Source organism: Schistocerca piceifrons, chromosome 1 (genome assembly GCF_021461385.2).
Source record: "Schistocerca piceifrons isolate TAMUIC-IGC-003096 chromosome 1, iqSchPice1.1, whole genome shotgun sequence".
Lineage (NCBI taxonomy): Eukaryota > Metazoa > Arthropoda > Insecta > Orthoptera > Acrididae > Schistocerca > Schistocerca piceifrons.
In genome coordinates, this window is record NC_060138.1 from 954,460,332 (window position 1) to 954,480,121 (window position 19,790).

General features: G+C 43.8%; 1 protein-coding gene across 1 annotated transcript in view; it reads left to right on the forward strand.

Annotated features, from left to right (window-relative positions):
• Positions 1-19,790, forward strand: part of LOC124776771 (discoidin domain-containing receptor 2-like) — a 783,719-nt gene that overhangs the window by 703,128 nt on the left and 60,801 nt on the right. The window contains exons 10-11 of the mRNA XM_047251912.1: positions 4,176-4,285; positions 4,331-4,564. Coding sequence (XP_047107868.1) covers positions 4,176-4,285; positions 4,331-4,564 — 344 coding nt within the window. The remainder of the gene's footprint in view (positions 1-4,175; positions 4,286-4,330; positions 4,565-19,790) is intronic.

Consider the following 19,790-nt stretch of genomic DNA (forward strand, 5'->3'; position numbering starts at 1 on the left):
CCGTCAACACCTACCTTGGACTGTTGATGACTGGAAACATGTTGTTTGCTCGGTCGAGCCTCGTTTCAAATTGTATTAACCGGATGGTCTTGTACGGGTGTGCAGAGAAACTAATGAATTCATGGATCCTGCATGTCAGCTGGGGACTGTTCAACCTGGTGGAGGCTATCTAATGGTGTGGGGCGTGTGCAGTTGGAATTATATGGGACCCCTGATACTTTTAGATACGACTTTGACAGGTGAGACGTACGTAAGCATCCTGTTTGATCGCCAGCATCCATTCATGTTCATTGTGCATTCTGACGGACTTGGGCAATTCCAGCAGAACAATGAGACAGCCCGCACGTCCTGAATTGCTACAGAGTGGCTCCAAGAACACTCTTCTGATTTTAAACAGTTCCGCTGGTCACCAGACTCCCCAGACATGAACATTATTGAGCATGTCTAGGATGCTTGCAACGTGCTGTTCAGGAGAGTCTTTATCCCCTTGTACTCGTAGGAATTTATGGACAGCCCTGTAGGATTCATGATGTCAGTTCCTTCCAGCACCACTTCAGACATTAGTCGAGTCGATGCCACGTCGTGTCGCGGCACTTCTGCGTGCTCGCGGAGGCCCTGTCGAAATTAGGTAGGTGTACCATTTTCTTTAACTCTTCAGTGTAATTCAACAGTTTTCACGGCTTACTGGCTAATAACTGTCAGATAATGTAACACTGCAAATTCGTTACACGAGTTCGTAATGAAAGTGAGCAATGTCGGTCGGTAATACGTATGGACCACTTACTTCATGCAAAACAATCATCTGTGTCATAAATAGTAATCAGTTATTGGGGTTTTACTTTTACTCACGAAAAGCCTTCATCTACAGAAAAAGTAAAGTTGCCCACTACGCTTCTACGACAAGCAATTGACATAAATTGGCATTTTGTAAATGCTGCTTACAAACGTAAAAAGATTAAGGTTTGTAATCCCTTCGAGAAGAAATGTTCGGCAGGTGAAGGAAATAGGATGTATCCTTTCCAAAGCCACCATCCGACCGTTTTATAAATGGGAGTCCTTAGTCTGACCATTGTGCAACCTCACTCAGTCATTCAAATTCTCTTAAAAAATGAAGGAAACGACCGGAAATCAGTAGGTGTGATGTACATGTACAGCAAAACGAATGATTACAAGTTCAGAAAAATTGGACGATTTATTCAAGAGAAACAGCTTCACAAACTGAGAAAGTCCACAACGCGTTGCGAAACCTCTGGTCCTTATGCAAGCAGTTATTCACCTCAGCACTGACTGATAGTGTTGTTGGACGTACTCCTGAGAGATATCGTGCCAAATTCTGTCCGATTGATACGTTACGTTGTCAAAATCACGAGATGGCTATGCGGATACTTCACGAAACGTTTCCAATAGGGGAGAGATCCAGAGTCTTGCTGGCGAAGGTAGAGTTTGGCAAGCAGGAGTACAAGTAGCTGAAACTCTCGCCGTGTGCAGACAGACATTATCTTGCTTAAATGCAAGCCCAGGATGGCTGGCCACGAAGGGCAATAAAACGGGGCGTAGAATATTATCGAGTTACCGCTGTGCTGTGAAGGTGCCGCGAACGACATTCAAAGGGGTTCTGCTACGAAAAGAAATGGCACACCAGACCACCATTTCTGGTTGGTATTATCCCACAGCTGTCCGGGGCGTCTCAGACACGTCTTTGACCTGTAATATCATTGAATAAAGTACAGTTGTCTTCAGTTATGAGTCACGCTTTGAACTGAGCCCAGATGACAAGCGGAGGCGTGTCCGGAGAAGCCCCGGACAGCGGTGGGATGCCAAACCGACTGTCGCCCGCCGTACCGCCCGACAGCTGTGATCGACGATCTGGGATGTCGTTTCTTCTTATAGGAGGACCACTTTGGATGTCAATCGCAGCACCCATCAGCACAGCGGTATGTCGACGATATTCTACACTCCATTTTGTTTCCCTTCACGGCAAGCCACACTGGGCTAATACTTCAGCAAGACATGCCCGCCCATACACGGTGAGAGTGTCTACTGTTCGTCTACAATGTTTCCAAACCCTACTTTGGCCAGCAAGGTCACCAGATCTCTCTGAAACTGAGAGCATTTGGGGCATTCTGAGTAGGGCCCTGCCACCACATCGGGATTCTGACGGTATAAAGCGCCAATTGGACAGAATTTCAAGAAGACATCGAATTACTCTGTCAATCAGTGCTAAGCCGAATAACCATTCCATAAGGTCCAGAGGTGGAGCAACGTGTTGTTGACATGACCAGTTTGTAAAGCTTTGTCACTTGACTAAGTTATCCAGTTTTTCTGATATTGTAATCATTTGTTTGTCTGTACATGTACATCACATCTGCCAATGTCCGTCCCATTCGGATAATTCCTTCGTGGTGCGTCGTTTTCCTTTGTCTTAGAGTGTAGTCCATGATCTTAAAAATGGCGTTTTAAGAAAGGTGTATATTTGAATTGCACAGGGCGCATCATAATTAACAGCGGAGACTGACGCCACAAGTATGCCATAATAAAACGAAGACCTTGCATTAACCGTGGGTCTAGAAACAAGCGGATTGCGAGATAATTGCGTATGTGTAGTTGTGAACTGACATTGATGTCATTGTGAAACATTTTGACAGACAGTACAAATGTATGTGATACGTAAACTTCTCAATTAAGTCTTCATCCAATTTGACTAGACTTCCCCCGTGGCCTGCTTTAGCTAGGAGTACAATAATACTTCAGGAACTTATATTTTACAATTTATTGTACACCTATCAATACTGTTCTCGCCTTGGCAGTGAGTTACGAAGCCAATAATGTCCGGAACATCCCATAAATCTTGAGAAAACAGTAACATTTGACCAACTAGGAAACTACTTTGTACTGAAGCCCGTGGCGGCTCGGAATCATACACGTGAAATTATTTTGCAAAGGGCTCGTTAGGTATCCACCTGTGCCCAAGTTTTTGCTTCTATTACATATTCTATTAGATTTTTTATTAAAAAAGGAAAAAATAGATAAAAATTTCATACAGCCTGTACTCACATTACATCTCCACATGGTCCTCACCCAAATTTAAACTTCTGTCGTACCAGCTTTTTTGTTCCTTGAGCAAAGAATGGTTCCGCCTGCTGTGTCATCCAGTCGCTGACAGCATCCTTGAGCCGGAAGAAATGAAAGTTGCTCGGTGACAAGTCCGATTATAGAAAGAATGTCGAAAGTTAATTGTTCGCAGTATAGGGCCGCACACTGTCGTGAAAAATAATGACCGCTTCAGTAATTATCCCGTGCCGTTTCTTTTGGATTGACATTCTGAATTTCTCACAATTTACTCTCACGAAGATGTTGGGAAAATTTCTTTGCTATCCAAAAAAAAAAAAAAACTACAGTCTTAACAGAATCTGATTGAGTTTTCGGAACTTATTGACAGAATGAGTCTGTGGCTACTGGCCTGACTGTTCTTTAGTTACAGAATTCACAGACAGTACCCATGATACATGGGTATCGTCCGCAGTATGGTTCTGTTCAGAAGTTCATCTTCCTCTCTGTGGTACCGCTGAAGGAATATTAGCGCACACTTTCGACGTTGTGAAAATCAGTTAGATATTCTGGCACCCACACTGCAAAAAAATTATTGTCACCTAACCTCTCTAAGACAGAGTTAACGAGGAATGTCCTTCAAATCCGAGGCACATCTTCAGAAACTTGAGAAATGTAAGCAGATGTCTCGCACGTACAAGCTCATCGGTCACATCTGAATGCCTTCGTCACCACTTTCATCACGCACATTTGTGCAGGTAGTCAAGAATTTTCAGCGCCATTCCTTCACAACCCTATCGCCATACGCACGACAAGGCGACATTAATTTCTCCTGCTTGCAGAAAGTCTAATGCAGAACATGTCTCACAAGTGGCGGAAGACGCAGTAACATCTTGCATTTCAATCGCTCGCTGTTAACACACTGATGAACGCAATAGAGATGTGACATGCAGCGTAACTTTCGAAGTTTATTTTTCCAACCCCTCAAGCGCCATAAGGCTACAAGCATTTGTTTTTAATAATCAGTCGGAGCTTAATTTATGAAAGCTCGTGTCGGTATTCCATGTTAACTGTGATGCGCCACTGTATGTCGTTATGCCACTGTGTGCTTTGCTGGCGCCCCGCAGCCGTGGTGGTAGGCAACTCGTCGCTAGTGGAGGCGCCGTCGGAGGACCCGCCGCAGAGAGACGAGGTGCAGCAGCCCGCGCCGCCGCCACCGGCCCCGCCCCCGGCGCCGGGTCAGCCTTCGCCGCCCCCGCGGCCGCCCCAGCCGCCCCCCGCCTCCGCCGGCCAACCGCAGCCGCAGCCGCAGCCGGAGGTGGCGTCCCCCGGCTACATCGGGCCTGTCATCAGCTCGCTGTCCACAGTGATCGTGCTGCTGGCCGCCTCCATCCTACTCATCGTGCTGCGCCACCGCCGCCTCAAGGCCGCCGCCGCCAACGCCTCCCCGCTGCCGCCCCCGCACGGATCAACCGTGGCTGCCTTCTCTCCCGGAGATAAGGCGGGAGGCATCAAGGTGGGTAGCAGACGAGCACCACTGCTTTCTGGCATGTTCACAACTACGATAAGCACCCCCCTTAGCCGTTGTGTCAGCCAGAATGTTTAGTGTGTCCTTGGCAGCAATACAGTAGCCGTAGGCTGCTGAGGGACTGTCGATGTAATCTGCCGTTGCTTGTTGAAATATCTGAGGTGTTTGGGGAAACAAGAGAATGATGAAAACATATGTTAATTCATTTCCTTTTGCAGTCTTCTGAGATCTGAAGAATCAGCGGTCTGTGGCCGTGCGGTTCTGGGCGCTTCAGTCTGGAACCGCGTGACCGCTACTGTCGCAGGTTCGAATCCTGCCTCGAGCATGGATGTGTGTGATGTCCTTATGTTGGGTAGGTTGAAGTAGTTCTAAGTTCTAGGGGACTGATGACAACAGATGTTAAGTCCCATAGTGCACAGAGCCATTTGAACTAATCAGCGGTCAGACTTTGATGCGCTAAAAGTGCTGGATGTGGTATATGTTCTCCTCGTGTGCGTCGCCAATTATTCAGTTGCTTGAAGTAGTAGATGTTGATGAGTGACATGGAGACATTAACGTGAACTTGCGTTTACATGATTACAATTACATTTTAAGCTACATATGAAATATCAAAAGTGTCACAACTGATTTTCATCTGCCAAGGAACGGGTTGTATCATCAACATAATTATCATCATGGATTAGGTTCGAGGACTCTGTTCTGGCTTCAGATTCTAAGCTCTATCGTTTCCTGCGCCGAATTACGCCCATTGTCTCTTAGGGTTTATGTATCCCTTTGGGCACATATTACCAAGCTTTTAATGATATATTCCTTGTGGCAGCCTGCTTAAGTGTTTCTTCCATTTCCGTTTACATGTGCAATGTTGCAAATATTTTAAACTCATGTCTAATATCTTCGTTTCTTTACGATCTAGTTTACATCCTTTAACTGACCTTAGGAATTTCGTTTCTGACATCGCTATTCGATTTATGTCTTCCTTGCTTGCTATCCAAGCCCCTGATCTGTAAAGTAAGCGCAATGGAACAGCTAGTGCCCTGTAGAATTTCAGTTGCGTTTCTCTAATTGTCTTTTTGTTTAATGATCTTTCTATTGTTCTACAGACACTCTGGACTCCTGCTGCTGTCTTACTCTTTATATCAAAAGTGTAATTGTTGAAATGTGTTAATGCAGGGTCAGTCAAAACGACATAAATGGGGAAGGTAAACTGCTTAATATTTCAAATCTAATCCCAATAACCGTTAATATATTTACTCGACTGTTAAACAATTTGCTCAATGCTTTCATGGAAAAATGTTTGCTGTTGCGTACGGAACCATGATTGTACCCAGGCATGGATTTCTTCGTCCCAGGCAAATCGACCGTCACGAAACGCTTCCTTCAGGGCTTCAAAAGTATGGGAATCGCATGGGGAAAGATCATGGCTGTATGAGCGTTAAGGGCTTCCCTATGAAATTTCTGCAGTGCATTCGAAACAATATTGGCAATATGTGGACCTTCCAACATCTTAACAGGATTGTTTTGACTAAGCTGCAGATTTTTCATTGGGATGCCCTTACTCATGTCGACAAGGATATCAACGATAAGATTCCAGCCGGCCGGAGTGGCTGAGCGTTTCTAGGCGCTTCAGTCTGGAAACGCGCGACCGCTACGGTAGCAGGCTCGAATCCTACCTTGGGCATGGATGTGTGTGATGTTCTTAGGTTAGTTAGGTTTAAGAAGTTCTAAGTTCTAAGGGACTGATGATCTCAGATGTTAAGTCCCATAGTGCTCAGAGCAATTTGAACCATTTTTGTTAAGATTCGATGATGACATTGCTATCTTCTGGAGAAGTAGAATAGAGTTACAGGATCTGTTGAACAGAATGAACATCCTAATGAGTACAGAATACTGGTTGAGAGCAGACCGTGAAAAAGATAAAGTAATGAGAAGTAGCAGAAATGAGAATATCGAGAAAGTAAACGTCAAAGTAGCTGGCCTTAATCTGAAGAAACGATTTCTGAGAATGTACGTTTCCTAGCACAGCAATTTTTGGTAGGGAACAGAAAAGAATCGAAGTTTATAAGGAGAGGTGCTATACTAGAATGTTGTCAATCAGGTCGACTTCTGAGGTAAGGAAGCAGGAAGTAGACAAGAATATATTGAAACAACTGACAATAAGAAGGCCAGGATGACAGGGCATGCGTTAAAGCATCACGGAATAACATCCTAGGTACTAGAGCGTACTGTAGAGGATAAACACTGAAGTGGTTGGGTGGAGGGGGTCAGACATAGATTGGAATTCATGCAGCAAATAATTGAGGACGAAGAGTGCATGTGCTTACTTTGAAATGAAGAAGTTAGCGCAGCAAGGGCATACATGGGAGGCCGTACCAAACCAGTCAGAAGACTGATGACTCAAAAAAGACAAAAGACTAGGCACCTGTTATTGCCTCCCAACAGTGAACCGCAGAACTCCTACAAATCGCCCATACGTATAACACAATGAAGACGGCAAAAGCAGCAATAACAACATCAGTGGCTTCTACCTACAATTTAACAGACGATGTGTTAATTTTTGCTCAATTTTTTTTTGACAGGAGTAATTTTCTCTTTTTTCCCTTTTCTTTACTAATTAATAATGAAAATACTCTATTACAGCTAAGATGATACTACGTCACGTCACTGTAACTACTTATAGTATTAGACTGCACCTACTTACCATACAGAACTATAGCTCCTACTGCGGTGGACTAATTGAAACAGATTAGAAACAGTAATGAGACTGGCTTTTTGTCTGCAACAATTCAAAACCCAAACCATCGCAACCTGTTCCCGCAGGTACAGCCGGGCATTTTCTTGGGCATTGCAGAGGGCGATGTTGTGGAATCTACCTCTTCCATAGTTTGTCAGTTTCCTCATCCCCATGGACAACTAATCTGTTGGTAGAGAAAATAGTTGTTGCCGCTGAGAGGCGCAGTTCTAATTCCTTGGGTGGCGTGTCTCGTCCCACGGCTGGATTTCGACTCTGATGTTACTATCGCTACAACTGTTGATCACAGCTGTATTCACAGTGTTGCACCTCGATGTTTCCTCGCAGCATCCCGCAGTGCATTATACTGGTTGGGGGGGGGGGGGGGGGGCTGGCGATGTTTTCTATGATCCGCTAAGTTGCCTCGCAACGCACTGTCTCCTTTATAATCAGTCTTCCGTGCCGATTCAGTTCCCGACAATCGGTATCAGCGTATATGCCCATTTATATTCACCATAAACAAAACACGTTGGGAAGTTTATCTTCGCCCAGTTCGAAGTCAGTAAGCGACGTAAGACCCTTGACCCGTCAAGAAGTAACCGACACAGGTGAAGAAGATGAAGGAGAACTATGCTACTATGTTCTTCTGTCATTCAGCTTTACAACATAAAGCGCTCTAAGTAGACTATTATGCCACATTTATGGGTCCACCTGTCAAACACCTGAATAACAACCATTCGCGGCGCCTACAACCGCGACACGTGCAGGAAGAGAGTCGGCGAGTTCTGGAAGGTACCGACAGGCACGTGGGGGCACACCGATTCCAGTGCCGTGGCCAGGTGCCGTAGGTTTCTCGAGTGGGGATCCGTGACGCGAACAGCCCGATCGAGAATTCTCGGTTGGGTTTAAATGCGGTGAATTTGGAGGCAGAGGAGTACGGTAATCTTATCCTGTGCTTTTCAAACCGACCACGTTCACACCAAGCTGCATCCTACGTCGCATTGTCCTGCTAGCAGTTACCATCGGCCGAGGAAAAACAAACTGCATGTAGAGGTGGATGTGATCTCCAAGGATAGGTACATACTTGAGTTGATGCTTTTTGTCCTCTAGAATGACGAGATCATCCGGGGAATGATGCCAAAACATTCCCAGTCCATAACGATCGTTCCGGCGGCCTGGAACCTTCCCACGATTGTTCCAGGTGTTTGCTTTCGGTCTTACAGATCACAAAACGCGATTTAACTGAATAGGCCGGCAGTAGCTACTCAATGGACGTCCAGGTGCGGCAATGGCGTGCAAATTCCAGCCTGACGTTCGTTGAGGGTACACTGTTGGTAGCACCGTAGGTCGTCTGGACAGTCACTTGTTCAACAGTTGCACGTCTATTTGCCGGTACACGTCTCTGCAGCTGTCGTTATATCCCCCATTGAGCACCACAGTTTTCTGGGCGCTGATTTTGGATACCATCACTTTGCCATGCACGGTATGCTTTAACCACGGCGGCACGAGAGCAGTTTACAAACTTAGCCTTTTCTGAAAGGCTCCCACTCTTGGCCCGGAAGCCGATGACCATGCCGTTTTCGATATCACATAAATCTCTTTTTTTTCCTAATTACGATGATGGCTGTAGTGATTCCCGCGTCCCCCTGACACGCTTTATATACCCTCCACAGCCAGTGCTGTGAATGGTTATTGCACGCTGACGCCGAACATACGCGGTGGCGTCATTAATGTGACCGGACCGCGCAAATGTAACTGCTTCCGAATTTTCCATTTAGTCGTTTATAATTTGCCGTTCTCTGGATTTGGGATTAAGTATGTCGTTACGAATGACTTGTTGTGGGGTACCGGCAGCTGTATGACGTAACAATACGGCCAGGCGGTGGGCGGTGTCTGACAGCCGCTGAGCAGCGACCGCGGCAGATGGCTCAATCGGCGACTCGGCTGCTCTTCGGCCGACGCGCCGCCGCACGCGATCTGCCGTGATGCGTCCGTCCGCTGCAGCCGCCTGGCACGCCAAGCCACTGTATAATGGCTCTGGGATTACCAGTAAACGCACTCCTCCAGGGCCGCTCACCACCATCGATCTCCGTTCGTAAAAATCTCATTTACTTGTCTCTCAACCTTTCCCGCCTGGAAGCGGGGCGCACAGTGTTATAGGCAAATTGAAAAACAAATTACAAACAGCACTCCACCTTCTAGCTATTATACCAAAAAGTTCTGATTCTGGGATGAATTAATGTAGCAGTATACGGAGTCTAGTTTTTCTGATTATCCTTTCAATTAAACGGAGACCGCTATACTACGTGTTTAGTTTCACCAGTGACGTAACGTAACGTAAGAGCCGGCAAATCAATAGACGACGCCATCAACCATGCCCTACAGTTGTTAATACTACAACTCAGAAGTACAACATGGCAATAATTATTGACATTGCGGGGACATTTGATAAACTCTGGTGACCCACAATGTTTCAGAGGTTAAGTCATCTGTAGGTACCGCAATTACTGTAAAGATCGAGTAGTCGATTGGCAGATGGACAGCCAGAAAGTAATTTAAAGAACTACCAAACGCTGTCCTCAAGGGGCGATCTGCAGCCCCATCTTCTGGGACATAACACTCGAATAGACGATGCCATCACAATGCCCTACAGTTGTTTATACTACAACTCAGAAGTACAACATGGCAATAATTATTGACATTGCGGGGACATTTGATAAACTCTGGTGATCCACAATGTTTCAGAGGTTAAGTTATCTGTAGGTACCGCCATTACTGTAAAGATCGAGTAGTCGATTGGCAGATGGACAGCCAGAAATTAATTAAAAGAACTACCAAATGCTGTCCTCGAGGGCGATCTGCAGCCACATCTTCTGGGACATAACACTCGAACCCCTCCTGCAACTTCCAGATGGGGATGACAGGTCAGACGGAATTGTCTCCTACGCACATAACCTACTAGTTGTTGTCACCAGATAGAAGAGAAAGCCAGTGAAATATTACAAACAATTACACAATGGTGTCACAACAATAAATTCAGTATAGCCGAAAACAAAACAACATTCATATTACTGAAAGTACCACTCCAAAAGAACCCGTCAGTTAAAATTTGGGCTACATACATCAAACAACCACATGTTACGCGCCATCTTGGGGAACACACAGACAAGAAATTGAATTGCTACAAATACATAATGCTAACAACTGACAAAGCAGAAGAAATACTACATAAACTGGTGAGGCTAACTTCAAAACAGTACAGACTACCTGTACCAGTCATACGGACAAGCCACTGTGCGCCCTTCGAAGCAATACTCAGCTTCGCATCTAACACGTGGGCACACAGACTGGACCTGGTCACCAACAAAGCGTCAGTTAGACGAGGGCGGGGAAGTGTCGCAGCTTCGGCTATCTGGAGCCTTCGGCACCAACTCAATGGGTGCACTGTGTGTGGTGCTCGGAATATGCCCCATAGATATCAGGATCAAAGCAGAACTGCAAGGTACAGTTTAAATCTGGGGAGACTGGATAAGGTACACAAACCGTAATTGTTGTACCGATACAGACGACACGTTACTTTAAAAGCTGGCGTTTGGATATGTGGCAAGGTGAGTGTGATGTAGGTGATAAGGAACGTGGACTTCACGACGTTTTCCCTGACGTAAGGGAGCGGTTGAGAATGAAACTTATCGACCCCAGCCGCAGGTGTGGTACATGTCTTAATCTGACACTGACCTTATTCCAAGCACTTAAAACTCGTGAGTCTGAGACAGACACCTACAAGCACATGCAGGGAGGAATGATCCCCAAAACACACTGTCTTCTTCTGCGAGCAATACGCGAGCAGCAGATATACACTACACTTAGATCACACAGATATAGACATACTTATATACACAGCAATAAGAGACAAAGAACAGTGAGCACAATTAAACGTATTGACAAACAGTATTTCAGAAACAACACGTAATCAGTACCTGTGGACACGACATAACAGACATGTGTATATGCAACGTAATAACAACCTCCAGAGGGCGGGCACCAACACTCCCAATTTCAGCGAAAACAATGACAGTGAAGAGGAACAGGAGGAGTAAGGTGATATCTACCATTAAATAAGCATTAAAAGCTGACTATCTAGCCGAGAAAGCAAAAAATGTTGTACAAGGATGAGAACATAAAGTTAATAAATAGGGTTAGCAATAGTATTTCTCTACTACTAACTAAACTTTTTTGTTGTGACTGGCGGTCAACACCTCGAAGAAACCATTCCGAGTTATTCACCGCCAGTGACAGTCGGTGGTGGCATTAACAATTCTCACCTCTGTCCTATCATCATTTTATATTCTTTTTAAAACAACAAAATTTTATTTATATTTGAACCATAAATCACTGTTATTTTAAAAAGTATTAATCTCTGTAAATGTTGTAGACAAATACAAAAGAAAAGAAAACTGAAAAAAAATTAAAAAGAAAAGTGCAGTATGTACGACCTGTTTTACAACATCACGTAACAGGTCTATAATCTGTCAATTAATAATAAATAATAATCTGCATCTACATCTACATGGATGCTATGCAAATCACATTTAAGTGCCTGGCAGAGTGTTCATCGAACCACCTTCACAATTCTCTATTAGTACAATGTAGTATAGCGCGCATAAACGATGAACACCTATAACTTTCCGTACGAGCTCTGATTTCCCCGCCGCTCGGCATTAGCCGAGCGGTCTAGGGCGGGACAGTCCTGGACTGTGCGGCTGGTCCCGGCGGAGGCTCGAGTCCTCCCTCGGGCATGGCTGTGTGTGTTTGTCCTTAGGATAATCTAGGTTAAGTAGTGTGTAAGCTTAGGGACTGATGACCTTAGCAGTTAAGTCCCGTAAGACTTTACACACATTTTTTTCTGTTTTCCCTTGTTTTATCGTGGTGATCGTTCCTCCCTATGTAGGTCGGTGTCAACAAAATACTTTCGCATTCGGAGGAGAAAGTTGGCGATTGGAATTTCGTAAGAAGATTCGTCGCTACGAAAAACGCCTTTCTTTTAATGTTGTCCAGCCCAAATCCTATATAATTCCTGTGACACTCTCTCCCATATTTCGCTATAATACAAATCGTGCTGCCTTTCTTTAAACTTTTTAGATGTACTCCGTCAGTCCTATCTGGTAAGGATCCCATAACGCGCAGTAGTATTCCGAAAGAGGACGGACAAGCGTAGTGTAGGCAGTCCCCTTAGTAGGTCTGTTACATTATATAAGTGCCCTGCTAATAAAACGTAATCTTTGGTTAGCTTTCCCCACAACGTTTTCCATGTGTTCCTTCCAATTTAAGTTGTTCGTAATTGTAATACCTAGGTATTTAGTTGAATTTGTGGCTTTTAGAGTAGACTGATTTATCGTGTAACCGGAGTTTGAGTTCCTTTTAGCACTCATGTGGATGATCTCACATTTTTCGTTATTTAGGGTCAACTGCCAGTTTTCGCACCAGCAGCTTAACGTGTTCTGCTGTATTTTCTAGTTTGCAGATAAATTTGCCAAGTCATAAGGGAACGGAAGGTAATTGTTATAGAAACTCTGTTTAGGTACCTCCTGCAAGGACTTAGTTCACTAAACCCTCAGTCCCTCCCTGTCCACTCCTTGCCCACATCCCGTTCTCAAGTCACCTTCCCTGAAGTACAAGTGAGCGGAAGTGGTGACAGTTCGCCCTTCTATTTCTAAGTTATTTAAATTTCCTTACGGAGATACATGGTGAACTACATTTCCAAATTCCCCTTCGAGTTCAAGAATACGAAAATCCATTTGTTCCGCTAGCCTGGTCTGAACTTTATTGGAGGGTTCCTCTTGCTCTATTGATAGAATAAAATTAGTCACCAGCATATAACAAGGCATACTTTTTGTTGTTGAGATAATGAATCAATGCCGTGTTATTCATAAGGAATCGCTCTGGTGCCTCAGATATTTTGCATACAGGCAATTCGTTTATCTATGGTTAATTGTACTGTTACACGGATTACGATCTGCAGTGCTTTAGTCACCATGTCAAACTCTAACGATAAAGTCTGCTAGAATACAAGAACGTTTATGATGCTACATCTATACTAGACTTTCCAGGGTATTGTTTCTATTAATTTTATTCAATATGTCATATTAAATCCAATTTCAGACTTCTTAATATTTACCTTAGAATTATGTTTGAAGTTGCAATGAACACATCTCACCAGCGCAACTTTTTTGGTGTACCTGGTTTTCTTGTATTCTGTTGTAGGGTCTTTAATGTAAATTCATTGAAAACATAATATTTCTCTTTAACTATCATAGCCTCCATTGTGTCTTCTTCATACTTCAGCAAAGCACCTTCTGAGGCCTTGGGAAAAGAAAACCTCCATTCAGCCGTCAGCCACAGGCTGCCTGCATTCCTTGCCAGGTCTGCTACCCACTTCGAGCCGTCAAAACACACACCACTGCCTATTGTATATTATTCTTGTCAGCAAGTTGGAGGCAGTTGTTAAGCTAATTGTTCAATAATTCTTTCAGTTATCAGCCCTTGCAGTCTTTGGATTTGCGTGGATGATATTTCTTCGAAAGACAGATGGAATGTCGCCAGACTCAAACATTCTACACACCCACATGAATAATCGTATTGTTGCCCCTTCCCCCAATGATTTTAGAAATTCTGATGGAACATTGTCTCTCCCTTGTGCATTATTTCATCTTAAGTCCTCTAAAGGTCTCTTAAATTCTGATGCTGATACTGGATCCCCCATCTCTTCTAAATCAATTCTTCTTCCACCACGTCAGACAAATCTTCCTCCACATACAGTCCCACTCTTTCCATCCATCCACTCTCTCCTCTGCATTTAACAGTGGAATTCCCACTGAACTCTTAATATTCCACCCTTGCATTTAATTTCTTCTAAGGTTACTATGACTTACCTATATGCTGAGTCAGTTTTTCCGACAAAAATTTCTTTCTCGATTTCTCCACATTTTTCATGCAGCCAATTCGTCATAGCTTCCCTGCGCTTCCTACTTATTTCACTCCTCAGCGTCTTGAATTTCTGCACACCTGAATCGCCCTGAATATTTTTGTACTTCCTTCCTTCCTTCCTTCCTTCATCGATCAACTGAAGTATTTCTTGTGTTACTCAACGTTTCTTCTCAGTTACCTTCTTTGTACCAATGTTTTTCTTTCGAACTTCGGCAGTTGCCCTTTTTAGAGATGTCCATTCCCTTTCAGCTGTACTGCCTACTGGAATATTCGCTATTGCTCTACCTATAGCCTTAGAGAACTTCAGGCGAATCTCGCCAATCTTTATTACTTCTGTATTCCACTTCTTTGAGTATTGATTCTTCCTGGCTAATCTCTTAAAATTCAGTCTACTCTACATCACTCCTAAATCGTGATATTAGTCTATATCTGCTCCAGGGTACGCCTTACAATCTAGTATCTAATTTCGGAATCTCTGTTTGATCATAATGTAATCTAGCTGAAATCTTCCCGTATCACTCGCCCTTTTCCAAGTGTACCTCCGTCGCCTGTGGTTCTTGAAAAGAGTATTCACTATTACTAGCTGAAATTTATTACAGAACTCAATTAGTCTTTCTCCTCTCGCATTCCTTGTCCCAAGCCAATAATGTAACCTTTTCTTCTACTCATTCCCCTACAACTGCATTTCAGATCCCCATGACTATTAGTTTCTCATCTACCTTAACATATTGTATTACACTTTCGGTATCCTCACACACCTTACCTCTTCATCTTCAGCTTGCGACTTCGGTATGTATACCTGGACTATCGTTGCCAGTGTTGGTTTGCAGTCTATTCTGATAAAAACAACCTTATCACTGAACTGTTCACAGTAACATACTCCCTGTTCTACCTTCGTGTTCATAACTAATCCTGCCCCAGTTATACCATTTTCTGCTGCTGTTCATATTACCCTATACTCATCTGACGACAAAACTGCGTCTTCTTTCCATTTAACTTCACTGGCCCCTACTATATCAACACTGTGCCTTTGCATTTCCATTTTAAGATTTTTTACCTTCCCTACCACGTTCAAACTTCTCACATTTCAAGCCTCGACTTACAGAACGTTGTCCTTTTGTTGGTTATTCAATAATTTTCTTGTGGTTACCTCCCCTTAGGCACTCCTCTCCCGGAGATCTGAATGGGGGTCTTTTTCGGAGTCCTTTGCGACTGGAGAGATCATCATGAACCTTTTTCAGTTACAGTCCACATGCCCTATGGGTACACGTTATGTATTATTAATGCAGTGGTTTCCGTTGCCTTTCGCTTCCAGATGCCGCTGATATTTGCTGATTCTACCGCCTTTAGGGGCAGTTTCCCACCCCAAGGACGAGAGAGTGCCCTGAACTTCTGTCCCCTCCTCCGCCCTCTTTGACAAGGCCGTTGGCAGAACGAGGGTGACTTCTTATCCAGGAAGTCTTTGGCCGCCAAAATAGTTTATTAATCATAATTGACGGGTTTCGAACCTGGGGCCGAGGACGTTTTGATTACTAATTAAAGACGCTAGCACTTGTCCACAGGTGCAGAGTGGATGTGGATGTGTCAGATGACGATCAGTTTGGCTTTAGGAATGGTAAAGCCACCAGAGAGGCATTCAGACTTTGCGGCTGATAATGGAAGCAAGAGTAAAGAAAAATCAAGACATATTCACATGATTTATCACTTGGAAAAAGCGTTCGACAATGTAAAATGGTGCAAGACGTTCGAAATTTGGAGAAAAATAGGTATAAGCTATAGGGAAAGGAGGGTAACACACAATACGAACAAGAGCCAAGACGAAATAACACGAGTGGACGACCAATAACGAAGTGCTAGGATTGAAAAAGGTGAGGGCAGGGATGTAGTTTTTCACCAGCCTCTTCAACCTGTACGTCGAAGAAGCAATGATGGAAGTAAAAGGAAGGTTCAAGCGTGGAATTAAAATTCAAGGTGAAAGGGCGGCAATGATACGATTCGGTAATGACATTGCTATCCTGAGTGAAAGTGATGAAAAATTAAATGATCTGCTGACTGGAAAGGTCTAGTAGGCTCAGAATTTGGATAGAGAATAAATCGAAGAAAAGAGAAAGTAATGAGAAGTATCAGAAATGAGAACGGCGAGAAACTTAACATCAGGATTAATGGTTACGAAATAGGTGAAGTTGAGCAATTCTGCTACCTAGGCAGCAAATTTTAGCGATGGCGAACGGACCAAGGACGACATCAGAAGCAGACTAGCGCTGGCAAAAAGGGAATTCCTGGCCCTGAGGTCTCCTAGTATCAAACATAGTTCTTAATTTGAGGAAAAACTTTCTGACAGTGTAAGTTTGGACCGTACCATCGTATGGTAGTGAAACATGGACTGTGGGAAAACAACAACAAAAGAGAATCAAAGCAGACTACATGCGAATGTTGAAAATTAAGTGGACTGATAAGGTAAGGAATGAAGAGGTTACGCGCAGAGTCAGCGAGGAGAGGAATATGTGGAAAACACTGACAACGAGAAGGAACAGGATGATAGGACACCTGTTAAATCATCAGAGAATGACTTCCATGGTACTAAAGGGAGGAGTAGAGAGCAAAAACTGTAGGGGAAGACAGATTGGAATACATCCAGCAAATAATTGAGGACGTAGGTTGCAAGTGTTACTCTGAGATGAAGAGCGTGGCACGGGAGAGGAATTCGTGGCAGACCGCATCAAACCAGTGACAAGACTGAAAAACAAAGTAGAAAATCTGCGTCGTGTTCCATGTGCGGGCACTTCGTCACAAGGTTGTTCATGATGTTTCGTGTAACAGTCATTATGTGAATAACTGAAAAGATTAGTAAACCACACGACTTAATGACATTAGAAAAAACTCACAAAGAACCATGTAACTCATCGTTATTTTAAAACTATATTCCTGAAGGAAATAGGAAGGTAACTTTAGTTTCATGTGTAGTGGAAAGGAAAGTTAGCCAAGCACTTTCGGAGTTTCGAAGTCGAATGTGAGCGGCGGCTCGGCTTAACAGCTCTTGCTGCAGCGCTGATCAAAGCCACCTGCGGCTACTTGCAGTGATTGCGTTGCTGCTCGCCTTACGGCGTCAATCAAACCCACCTGCCAATAGTTGCGCCGTGACTGCTGAGGCCACAGCTGCTGCTCTCGCTGCCTGCTGTGTTCCTGTAACACAATCGACTGGTATTCGGTAGCTAGCAGTTCCGAAGCGAGTCCTTTCGTCCTGCCATATTCTACTTTAAAGCTGAAATTGCTTTTTTTGTATATAAAGCCTCGCAGCCTGTACATAACTTTGGAATGGCGGGTCTCAATTACCAGTAGTTACACTTCATTGTGTTTCTATCCGTATCCGGTGAAAAAGTAAATAATAGTGTTCACCAGTTGGTTATTATAGTATATCTTCTTGAAAAAATGCTACTTACCATCCCGAACACTGATATTACACAAAAAGACTGTCGTCAGTTAAGAACATCTAGTGCCCTGCATAAGACACACAATTTCTATACTCTACAACCTAAAAGTCTTCTCGCTCGGGTAAACCCTGAAACACGTTTCTACATACATTACTTGAAAATTTTTAATTAACAGCTGACACCTGCTAAGAACCAACTGCCAATTGCTATGGAAAAACCGACAATTGCTACGGAACACCTGACCAATGATAGTTTAAGGAAATGTAGAGGACTGGACGAGTTAACTGAAACTTAGCCTGTGCACAATCGCTTTGTATGCATTCTACATTTCATATAGTATGGTGTTTGACGAAGATTGTGGTGGAACTGGTTAGTGCGAAATTGTACGTATTACGTTATCGTGTGGGCAAGACATCATTTCAGTGATCAGGATCTTGGGCGAACAGTTGGACGGCTCGAAGACGGTCAAACTGTTACTACTGTGGCCATTGAAAGGAGCGTGTTGAAAAATATCATCTCACGATTAAAATATTCCGCTGAATATGCGAGCGATCGCAGACGCAGCACCATACCGCAGGAGGATCGATAGGCATCCCCAGTGGCGAAAACGAAAAGACATCACACTCCTAAGCAGATCGCTGCAGACCTTGAAACAGTTACCGGTTCATGTGTCTCTGCCAGAACCATTTCGCAGCGATTAAATCAGGCTGTCTTGTATGCTCGGAAGCCTGTCAAATGCATCCCAATTCATCGACGCCATCACCAAGAAAAAGTTCGTTGTTACAAGAAAAATGTTTTTTGGGGTCAGCAACTGTGATCCAGAGTAACGTTCTGCGACGAATACCGTATCACCGTGGCAAGTGTTTCTAGCTATCAGTTAGCGTGGAGAGAGAAAGGAACTCGTTACACACCACAGAATGTTCATGAACCTCATCAGTATGGTCTAGATAGGAGTTACTTATAGAGCCCGAAAACCGCTGCGTATCTTTGCGCGAACTACCGATGCAGCACAGTGGTAGTGCAGGAAGATTATTCTGCATCATGTCCGTCTGTTTTGAAATGCAGTGGAGCCCGACTTTCCGTTTACAGACGACAATGTCCGCCCATACAGGACCTCTGACATGATAGACGTACTGAAGAGTGAAGATATTAAACGTATGGAATGGTCTGCGTGCTCCCAGCACCTAAACCCTGTGGAACATGCCTGTGATGCTCTTGGTAGACGTGTTTTTGAACGAACAACGCCTCCCCGAATAGAATAAGAATTAAAAACCGACTTCAGAAAGGAGTGGGACAATATCCTCCAACGCCTCCTCAACAGTTTGGTAGCCACCGTGAATAAAGTTGCAAAATCCGCATTACTGACCGAGGAGGGATTAGAGTCCGATATCGGCCTTCTTGTTGGGAGTCTGACTTGCGTCAATCATTAATGTTACTTGTCTCTGTTATCTTGCTTCCCCAAGCGGTAAAATCTGTACCAATTTTGGTTTAAATATACCACTCAACCTCTATTATGTATGTAATAAGTTTCATGTCGTCCACCATTGATTGTGATTATGTCTCTGTTCCTTAGCAGTTTTGAGGCAGAGTATCAGAAAGTATTTATTTTGTAACTTATTTCGGAATGACATTTTCGTGACACTTGGTAATTGTATTAGTACACTATTTTCTCCTGATATTCACAAAATATTTCTTTCCAGTCAGATTTGGTGTTTCTCCAATTTTGTGTTAGTTTTATGACCCTTCATCTTCATCTACATCCTCATCATTAGCACTGGTTAATCAGCGTACCATTTGACTGCGTTATTGACGCCTGTGAATGGCATCTCTTGCTTTCAGTTCCCCTTCTTAGAAAAACTGCGGAGTAGCTTAGACGTACCATAGCAGCTTCAGTTACAAACGGCGATGGTATGAAAATACTTCTCATACAGGCTTGTGAACTTTGTACAAAATTTTCCTTGATATTTACTACAGAAGCGTATTACCCCGACATCATTGTTCGTTTTGATGTTCTTGTGAAGCCTGGATTCAAAGGTTAACTTGATTAAAATATTATTGCCAATGTGTTGTG